The 10,782-nt window shown below is 44.9% G+C and overlaps 1 protein-coding gene across 3 annotated transcripts in view; it reads left to right on the top strand.

The window, feature by feature from the left end:
- Nucleotides 1-5,727: 5,727 nt before the first annotated feature.
- The window catches only part of RAPGEF5 (Rap guanine nucleotide exchange factor 5), a 238,535-nt gene continuing 233,480 nt past the window's right edge, over nucleotides 5,728-10,782 (top strand). For 2 of the 3 annotated variants that reach the window (XM_047751886.1, XM_047751884.1), the window contains exon 1: nucleotides 5,729-6,052. In XM_047751886.1, the coding sequence (XP_047607842.1) occupies nucleotides 5,822-6,052 (231 nt within the window). In that variant the 5' untranslated portion in view covers nucleotides 5,729-5,821. Of the gene's footprint in view, nucleotides 6,053-10,782 lie in introns of all 3 variants that reach the window. The other variant, XM_047751885.1, reaches the window with a different exon arrangement.

The following is a 10,782-nucleotide window of genomic DNA, read 5'->3' as shown; positions in this document are numbered from 1 at the left end:
CTATTCAAACCATGTTGATCACTGGCAGTGTTGGTAGGCTTGAATAGAGAGGCAAAGTTTTATTTAGCTTTTCTATTTCAGAGAGCTAGTAAAGCAATGCAGAACATCTTAAATAGAAGAGAAATTAAAACAAGACAGGTTGGGAAGGCTGGACACCAAGGAGGACTCATCAACTCCTGATCGTCATGGTGTTAGGAGCGTGACACGCATTGAGTACCTTTATCAGGAGATGAGCAGGTGCACAGGAAAGGCAAAGACACAAGGGAAAGCCCAGCTAATAGAAGCTTTCCTTAGTATTCTCGATAATCATATGGGGCCACAAAAATTAAAGGAGGAAAAGCCACGGAAGTCAATGCTCCAAAATTCATACAACTAGGAATGGAAAGTCAAGTGCTGTGTGTCCTCCAAAGTCCCAGAAGGAAGGGGTGGACACTCTCAGTTACCCTCTCTCCCCTGAGCACCCCCACCTAGTTCCATCCTTTACCATCAGATATTTGGACCTCAGCAGAGCTTTCTCTCCAGACCTTTCTCTTGAGTGCCAGTCCCTCCCTTGGCTCATGGTGGTCAGATTTTCACTGTGGAGCCTTCTAGTTCAGCCAGTTTAACTGCTTTGTAAAACAAAACCCCCCACACCAGATCCCCTACCTCCTGACTTCTCTAAATAGAGACCAATTTTTTAAATTTAATTTTTCAATAGGTAATATGTTTACATGTTTTTATAAAAACAAAAATTATTAAAAGTTCTACTTAAAAAGGTCTCTTTCCTTTCCTCATGTAGCCATTTCCAACCACTTGCAAGAAACTTCAAGTTTCTTTACATACATACCAATAAAATATAAATTTTCTTTTTAAAAAATTCATAAGCATGTGCGTTCTTCACACTTTTCTGAACCATGTGTGCTGGTCATCTATTGGTGTGCAACAAATACCTCTAAAGTGAGTGGCTTAAAACAATTCATTGTGGGAGTTCCCGTTGTGGCTCAGAGATAGCGAACCTGACTACTATCCATGAGAACACGGGTTTGACCCCTGGCCTTACTCAGTGGGTTAAGGATCTGGAGTTGCCGTGAGCTGCAGTGTAGGTTGCAGACATTGCTTGGACCCTGCGTTGCTGTGGCTATGGCATGGGCCAGCAGCTGTAGCTCCAATTTGATCCCTACCCTGGGAACCTCCATATGCTGTGGTTTCAGCCCTAAAACGACAAAAAACAAACAAAAAAACCCCAATTCATTGCTAACTCGCATAGTTAGTTCGTTGGGTTTATTGGGCTCATCTGTGTAGTTCTTACTTTGGTTTCTTGCTATGGGTGCAGCCAGACATTGGCTAGTGCAGGGGTCACATAGAGGCTTGGCTGAACTGAAAGTTCAAAATGGCTTACAAATGGCCATCCCTTGATGCTGGTTGTTGAATGAGAACTCAGTTGTCAGAGCACCTCTGCATAGACTCTCCAGGTGGCTTGGGCTTCTCATAGCAAGCTGGGCTGTGAGCAGGAATATCCCAGGAGAGCAGGGAGTGAACACTACCAGGTCACTTAAGGACTATTTACAGAACAGGCGCTGTTGCCTCTGCTGGATTCCATTGGCCAAAGTAGTCACAGGGCCAGCCCAGGTTCAGGGGCTGGAGAAATAAATCCTGTTCTCTATATGGTGGAGTGGCAGGATTGTACTGCAGAAGATCATGGGGGATAGGAGATACTGGGTTGGTCATTTTTGTAAAATATAATCTGTAACACAACCTGAAATATTTTTCTCCTCCTAACACATGTCCAAGGCCTTAGGAGCTTTCTTTCCCTCTTTTCTTTTAATTTTTTTTTTGTCTTTTTGTCTTTTTAGGGCCACACACATGGCATATAGGGGTTCCAGGATAGGGGTCTAATCGGAGCTGTAGATGCTGGCCTATATACCACAGCCACAGCAACGCCAGATCCTTAACCCACTGAGTGAGGATCAGGGATCAAACCCGCAACGTCATGGTTCCTAGTCAGATTTGTTTCCACTGCGCTATGACGGGAACTCCTTTAAATGTTTAAAATTTTTTTATTTTTTAAAATTAAAGTATAGTTGATTTACAATGTTGTGCCAGTTTGGAGGAGCTTTCTTTGGTAATGTCTGACATCTAACCTCCCCATTTCCACTAACCCCACTAATTCAGACCGTCATCTCTTTGTGGTGAGTTAAATGTCAGAGTTATCTTCTTAGTCTCCCATTTCCCCTCACTGCAAATAGCTAATAAAATTTGTGTTTTCTAGAGTTCCCGTTGTGGCTCAGCAGAAATGAATCTGACCAGTATCCATGTGGATGCAGGTTTGATCCTGGCCTCACTCAGTGGGTTTAAGGATGTGGCGTTGCCCTGAGCTGTGGGTGTAGGTCACAGACTCGGTTCAGATCCTGTGTTGCTGTGGCTGTGGTTCAGACTTGGCGCTACAGCTCCAATTTGACCCCTAGTCTGGGAACCTCCATATGCCATGGGTGCAACCCTAAAAAGGACCAAAAAAAAAAAAAAGAGAGAGAGAAAGAAAAAAGACACAAAAATGTGTTTTCTTACATATGTATTTCCATAAATGTTAGCTTTAATGATGTCATTCTCCTAAGTAAAAATCAGCTTTGGTACCCAAGTTGATTTGGTTTGACCGATGTGATGCTGGCATATGTAGGATTTGCTTTTTTTTTTTTTTTTTTAACTTCTAACATTGAAAAATCAGGAGATTTTATGAAAAAATCCAGATGAAGCTCTTTTTTGAAAAACTGGATTCTCACATGTAGAAAAATTCAATTCCTCAACTAATATGTTCTAAATACTGCACAAAAGAAAAAAACATTCAGGCCTTGTGGAACTTACCTTCTTGTTGTGGGGAGGCAGGCAATAGACAAAATGAGAAGTGAAATAGAAGGTTGAATGGCAACAAGCTCTGTGGAGGGATAGGAAGAAGACAGGGAAAGGAATAGATGGGCGCTATAGTTTAAAATCACGTGATCCTGGACTGCCTCACCAAAATGGAGTCATTACAGTTTAAAAAACTTAAGGAACAGGAGTTCCCGTTGTGGCTCAGTGGTAACAAATCCGACTAGTATCCATGAGGACACAGGTTCGATTGCTGGCCTTGCTCAGTGGGTTAAGGATCCAGCATTACCCTGAGCTTTGGTGTAGGTCGCAGATGCGGCTTGGATCTGGCGTTGCTGTGGCTGTGGTGTAGGTCAGCAGCTACAGCTCTGATTAGACCCCTAGCCTGGGAACCTCCATATGCCATGGGTGTGGCCCTAAAAAGACAAAAAAAAAAAAAAGAGTAGAGGAAAGGTAACATGGAATTCTAGAACTTTGTTTTCCAATAGCATAGCCCACAGCTATATAGGGCTATCTCAATTTATAGTAATTAAAATTTAAATAAAATTAAAACTTCAGGTTTTCAGGCATACTAGCCACATTTCAAGTACTCAAAAGCCACATGTGACTTGTGGCTACAAAAAAATGGAGAACATTTTCACCATTGCAGAAAGTTCTACTGGACAGCATTTCAGAGGAAGAGCATTCCGTGCAGAGGGTACAGCAAGTGCAAAGGTCTTGGGGTGGGGCATTGCTTGATTTGAGCTAAACAGTGGCTGGGTCCTCTGTTTACACATTCCTACTACTCCCTGTTGTCTGTCTTATACCCAGGCTAGATGGCAGTTGTCACTTAGCACCTTAACCCAAGCCAACTTTCCAAAGGCCCTTGTTGACAATTGAGTTTTAGACCTTTGGTCAATGCCATAGATCTATGGATACAGTCCAAACTCCCTGGTCCTGCACTGAAAAGCTCTGTCAAAGAGCATGAAGTCCAAGGATCTGGACTAGGAGACAGAGCACCCATGTTCTATTTTGGAGCAGAGGGTTCATGGTATGATTCAGAGGGTATTATCGGGGGTGATATGGCACAAGTACCCACTAACCAGAGTGATCGTTGACCACAAGTGTCCTGGAGGGCCTCTACTGGACCAGGAACTAAAGGTCTAGTGGATTTTTAGTGTTTCAGGAGTAAGTTTGGAGTATGGGGTGATATTGGGGCTTAAGGCAATGTCTGATTACTAACGGCAGCGGAAGTGTTTCAACATTATACATTGTTGAAACATTAAGTATTTCAACATGATGCCGTAGATACAAGTGGGATTTCAGCCCTGAATAAATATACACAGTAGGTATTTGGAAACTGTAATGGAGGTGAAAGAGTGTATTGTGGGGCCCTTTCTAGTAAACAGCCACAGCTTTAGGTGACAGGATTTAAGGCCTTCTCCAGGGTGTCGCCAGCATCCATTCTGATATTTTCTCCTTCTTCTCCATTACATGATCCCTTTCTCTCGCCAGAATGACACATTCAATGCCCAGTAGGTTCCGTGTCCTACTACCTGGGCATTTTTCTCTCGTTGTTCCTTTTTACTTGAAGGACCCGCACCCTCCTTTCGGCCTGACTGAATCTTCTCCAATCAACTCAAAGGCACATTTCCAACTCTGCCCATCCCAGGCCAGAAGCATTTCCCCGGAATGAGCCCAGAATGTCATTATTCGCACTGGCTTGGCAATTATCAAGAGTACAAGGCAATATATATGTATATATTTTTTTCATGTTTATTTAATCCTGGGCCAATTCTTAAGTTTCTCGAGGGCAGAGGTCACAAGTGGCTCTTCTTTCTTCTTTAGCCATATTTCCATAAGTATTTGCCAAGCGTCTACCACGTGAGGGCTGACGGTACAGTGATGAACCAACTAAGGGCCCTGATCCCCTGTAATCCTCATTTGTCAATTTTATTTTTTCCACAGTGAGTAAACTTATTCCTTTCTTACAAGTCTTAGGCAAAGATAGGGAAACAGATAAGGAATAAAAGCCCTCACTGGCCCTTGTTGAAGACAGATTGATTTGGAAGGTGAAGGTTCCCAGCCACTTGAACGTTAAGGCCCTGCTGGAGTAGTTTCACTCCCAGGGCTCCACTATTCCTACGTCCTGGAATGGTGTAAACAATGATTCACCCCCTATAGAGGCCTTTACGCTTTACCAAAGCACATTCATCATCTGCATGAGGCTTTCAGGGAAGGTCAGGTTCCAACTTGCTAACAGAGATTCACCTCCAGGTCACCAGACTTGAACCTATTTTTGCTAAACGCCTATCATAACCAACAAAAGTTTTCTTCCCTTAGCCTTTAATGATGTATTGCCAAAGAGGGGACAGTGTGGGGGCAATTCCATCTCAGTGGTGGTTGACTTGTAGCAGAATACAGAGCCTATTTTGAAGTTCTTTGGCAAGAATCATTTCTGTGAATAGTGATTATGATTTGAAGGTAGGCTGTTAGGAAAAAAAAAAAAAAAAGCTTGCGGGCACGGGGTGGGGGTGGTGAGACTTCCCAGCTCACTCAGTCGGACGAAGTTCAAGTCAACCCTGGCTGATGGGAAAAGGGAGTGGAGAAGGGGGACTTTTCAGCCTAAAAGCAACTGGGGGAATGGGCCGGGCAGGAGAGTGGGTTTGGTGGAGGATTCCGGGAATCCGGCACCTGTGGAAGAGATCTTGCCCAAAGTCCCCTGGAGTGGCTGCTGGGGGGCCAGGTCCGCGGGCGGAGGCGTGCCGCCGGAGAGGGCGGGGCGGGGAGGGGCGGAGCCGGGCGCACCTGGGCGGGGAGGGGGAGGTGCGCGGGGCTGAGTCTAGCGGGGGCTGCGGCGCGCGCCAATGGGCAGCGGCTGGCAGCGCGCCCCGCTCCCGAGCCGCAGTCGCGCCCTCTCGCTGCCTGGTGAAGGCGCGGACGGTGTGCGGAGGCGAGCGCGCTGAGGAGGGGCCGCCGGCGCCGCAACCGCCGTCTGGGCATGAGGATGGCCGTGGGCTCCGTCAAGATGCAGCCGCCGTGCGAGAGCCCGGCCCTGGCCGCGGCGGCAGCGGTGGCGGCGGCGGACGGCGCCCTGCGCCGCAGTCCCAGCGCCCGGGATCCGGAGCGCGAGCAGCTGCCGGTGCCGCCGCGGCCGCGGCTTCGGGACTTGCCGGCGTTGCTGCGAAGCGGGCTCACGTTGCGGAGGAAGCGCAGCGCCGCCGGGGGCCGGGTGAGTGTCCGGGCGCTGCTGGGCAGGAGTGGGCGTGGGCGACGCACACGTGGAACCCGCACCCATCCTCCTGGGCGGCCGAGCAGGGCGTCTGGAAGTTGGGGAGATGCCAGGAGGGGATCCCTTGTGCGGGGCAGAAGAGGAACTGGGACGGCGGTGTGATGGGTGCACCCTGGGGAGAAACGGTTTCCCCTTCCCCTGATGCACCTGGCTTAACCTCAGCACCTGGTTTCAGGCTGCGGGACCGTGGGCATCGCCGGAGGATGGGCCGTTACCTGTCCCCAGAGGGAGAGCTGCAGGTGTCCGGTGCTTGCTTAGCCTTCGGCCAGCCCTGTCCCGACAGAGAGCCTCAGGCCTCACCAGTGGGACCCCAATTTGCAGGAAGCACGAGACCTGTGTGCTTCTTTTGGACGCCCCTTTGCAGGCTTTGGGCATCAGGAGTGGCACTGGCCGCCGCCGAGCCGAGGGGGAGACCTAGGATTTGAAGTACCCGGGCGAGCTTTAGTTCCTGGGTCCCCAGAACTTAGTACTCGGCGACGCCCCCTTGAGCTGGAAGGTGCACGCCCCACAGAATCTTAAATATTGACTTCCTGCTGGTGTGTCCCCATAGGATTTCCTGGTGAAGGAGTGTCCCTCTTTGAGTTCTAAGTGCATCTAATGGCCCGAGCAGGTCAGACATGTTTTGTATATTAAGAGAAGCGGGACGGTCTGAGATCTTTCACAGCAATCCCTGCCGGGGCCTCTGGCCAACGGGCTGACTTGTCAGGAGTCCTTGCTCACAGGGCCTTGGGCATCTTTGGTGGGTTCTACTTAGCTTTTAAAAATTTGTCATCGTTAAGCAGGCTTTACCGAAAACTGCTACAAATGTAATTTTTTTGGACTGTAATTAAAACAAGTCTTGGTTGTCTGCCTTTTTAAAGGTCGTACTGGGGGACTGTCAGCTCTTGCAAGATCGGTTTGTGGAAACTTGAGAGGGAGAAATGCTGGTTTGGGTCTGGCTTCCTTTGGGCAGGGAAGAGCCTGACTTGATGTAGGTCTTCCACCTCTCTAGGCTCTGTTCCTCCTTTCTTAAGAATTTTTTTCCCGAGTAGGGATGAGTGTACAGGATGTACCCCAGAAGGATGTTTTGAGGATTAGATGAGTGTCATAGGATATCTTTAAGTTCATGACCATGAGAGTCTAGGAACTGCCGCAAGTGACCTTAATGTGTGGCATGCAGGATTGCCTGCAGAGAAAGCCAGGAAAGGTGTCCCAAAGCTATTTAGTGATAGCTAAATAAATGTAAGAACCAGAGTTATAGACTTTGCAGGAATCTAGGGAAAAGTAGGTCAAATCATGTTCCTATTATCCTTGACAGTTACTTTTTTCACGGCACAGAATACTTAAGACATGAGGGCAGCCAGGCAATCTGTGAGGAGAGTTGCTAAGGGTTTCTGTGTAAATAGATCTGGAGTGTTCATTGGCATAGAGGCTTGTGTTTCTCTCTGCCTGGGATAACGTTGTGTGCCTTGCCAGTGCACATGTTTACTCTCAGTTATTCTGAATGTGATTATCTCAAATAATGTATACTTTATTGGTCCTTCTTTGGTTACTGTATTGCATCTGTATTGTATTATACTATATTATTTCTCCTTGGGACATTCCAAACACATTTCTTAAATGCATGGCCAGTTTTTTATTGGCGGAAGATTGTAAAATTTTCCAATGTTGGAAACCATAAGTTTCAAAGATTTTCCCTTCCTTTGGCTTTGCAACCAGCTTTGTGATTTTAGAATCTTCCCTTCAAAGAGGTAGGAAAGGATTTACAGTCAAATGCTCTGCCCCTGAGCTTAAAGCACCTAGGAAAGACTTTGAAAGAGAAAAATAGGTGAATTGGTCTGTATTAGTCTTAGTCTGTTTAAACTGACATAACAAAATACCATAGACTAGGAGACATAAACAACAGAAACTTATTTTCTCACAGTCACGAAGGCTGGAAAGGCCAAAATCAAGGTGTCTAGAGATTCAATTTCTGGTGAGAACTCTCTTCCTGACCTGCAGACAGCCACCTTCTCACTGTTGCTGACAGAACCATTCTTTGGGGCACGCAGAGGGGGACCATCCCTCTCTCTCTCTCCCCTCCCTTTTCTTTTCTTTTCTTTTCTCTTCTCTTCTCTTCTCTTCTCTTCTCTTCTCTTTCTCTTCTCTTCTCTTCTCTTCTCTTCTCTTCTTTTCTTTCTCTTCTTTTCTTTTCTTTCTTTCTGTCCCTGAAATGTAGTTGAGGTACAATATTATGTTAGTTTCAGATGTATCACATAGTGATTTTATATATGCATACATTACAAATGATCACAGTAAGTCGTGAGGATCTTTCCCATACAAAGTTATTACAATGTTATTGACCGTATTCCTTATGCTGTGCATGACATCCCCATGGCCTATTTATTTTACACCTGGAGATTTATACCTCTTAAACCTGTTCACCTATTTCACCCCACCCCAACCTTCTCCCCTCTGGCAACCACCTGTTTGTTCTCTTTGAGTCTATTTTCATTTTGTTTGTTTTTTAAATTCCACATGTGAGATCATACAATATATGTCTTTCTCTAACTGATTTCACTCTGCATAATATTCTCTAGGTCCATCCATGTTGTCACAGATGGCAAGATTTCTTTCTTTTTCTTTTTTTTTTTTTTCGTGGCTGAGTAATCTTTCATTGTGTATGTATATACCCTAGCTTCTTTATCCTTTTGTCTATTAGTGGACACTTGGATTGCTTCCATATCTTGGCTATTTTAAATAATGATGCAGTGAACATAGGGGTGCGTATATCTTTTCCAATTAGTGCTTTAGTTTACTTTGGGTATATTCTCAGATGTGAAATTGTTGGACCATATGGTAGTTCTATCTTTAATTTTTTGAAGTACTTCCATACTGTTTTCCATAGTGGCTACACTAATTTAAACTTAACCAACAGTTTAGGAGGATTCCCTTTTCTCTGCATCCTTGCTAACACTTTTTATTTGTTGTCTTTTGGAGGATAGTCATTCTGACAGGTGTGAGGTGATATCTCATTGTAGTTTTGATTTGCATTTCCCTGACGATGAGTGATGTTGAGCATCTTTTCATGTGCCTGTTGGCCATCTGTATGTCTTCTTTGGAAAAATGTTTCCTCAGGTCCTCTGCCCATTTTTTAAAATGGAGTTATTTTTGGTTTTCTTGATGTTGAATTGTATGAGTTCTTTGGATATTTTGGCTCTTAACCCGTTCTTGGATATGGCATTTGCAAATATCTTTTCCCATTCAGTAAGCTGCCTTTTTGTTTTGTCGATGGTTTCTTTCACTGTGAAAAAGCCTTTTAGTTTGATGTAGTTGCACCTGTTTATTTTTTTCTCTTGTTTCCCTTGCCTGAGGAGACAGATCAAAAATTTTTGCTGAGGCTGATGTCCGAGTGTACTGTCTATGTTTTCTTCTAGGAGTTTTACGGTTTTAGGTCTTACATTTAAGTCTTTATTTTGAGTTTATTTGTGTATGTAGTGTGAGAGGTGGTTCATTTTGATTCTTTTGCATGTAGCTGTCCAGTTTTCCCAACACCATTTATTGATGAGGTTGTCTTTCCCCCACTGTAGATTCTTGCCTTCTTTGTCATAGATTAATAGACCATGTAACTGTGAGTTTATTCTGGGCTGTCTATTCTGTTTTATTGATCTGTGTGTCTTGTTTTTGTACCAGTACCATACTGTTTTGATTACTGTAACTTTGTAGTATAATTTGAAATTAGGGATCATAATACTGCCAGCTTTGTTCTCCTTCTTAAGATTGCTTTGACTATTTGGGGTCTTTTGTGTTTCCGTACAAATTTTAGAATCATTTGTTCTAATTCTTTGATCTCTCCCCCTTTTCTTATTTTTTATTTTATTTATTTATTTTTTGTCTTTTTGTCTTTTCTAGGGCTGCACTTGTGGCATATGGAGGTTCCCAGGCTAGGGGTCTAATCAGAGCTGTAGCTGCCGGCCTACGCCACAGCCACAGCCACACAGGATCTGAGCCCCATCTGCAAACTACAGCACAGCTCACAGCAATGCTGGATCCTTAACCCACTGATTGAGGCTAAGGATCGAACCTGCAACATCATGATTCCTTGTCAGATTCATTAACTACTGAGCCACAGCAGAAACTCCTCTCTCCCTTTTCTTATAAGACAATGAATTTCATCACAGAAACACTATCCTCATGACCTGGTCTAACCCTAAATACTTCCCAGAGGTCCTCCAGATACCATCACCTTGGGGCTTATAGCTTTAACATATGAATTTTGGGGGGACACAAACATTCATTCCATAACAGAAGGAGTTTGAAGGAAAGAGAAAAACATGAGAAATATGTACCAAACCAGTTGGTGACTTTCGAGCACCTGGGGTCATATGGTTAGCACCTTGGTTAGGGCACTGATACCAATGCAAATAAATCATAGGCTTAGATCTTTTTGTGGACCTTACCTCATGGGCTGAACTTTCAGATTATAACTGAGTGATTATAGGGTCAAGTTAACACAAATTTATGACCACTGGTAAAAGCAGCTCTGTACATTGCACAAGCTGGTAGGAAAGTTTGCAACTTCTGTATTGACCAAGATCTTAGGCATACATGTGACTCCTGCCCATGGTGCCTTGGGCTCCCAGAAATCTTGACAATCTGACATCAATGGTCATCAGATAAGCTCTTTGAGGGTTGTGTAGCTCAACCCAGGT

This window comes from Phacochoerus africanus, chromosome 11 (assembly GCF_016906955.1).
Source record: "Phacochoerus africanus isolate WHEZ1 chromosome 11, ROS_Pafr_v1, whole genome shotgun sequence".
Classification (NCBI taxonomy): Eukaryota; Metazoa; Chordata; class Mammalia; order Artiodactyla; family Suidae; genus Phacochoerus; species Phacochoerus africanus.
The sequence above is the reverse complement of the archived record's forward strand: the minus strand, read 5'-3'. Positions and strand labels throughout refer to the sequence as shown.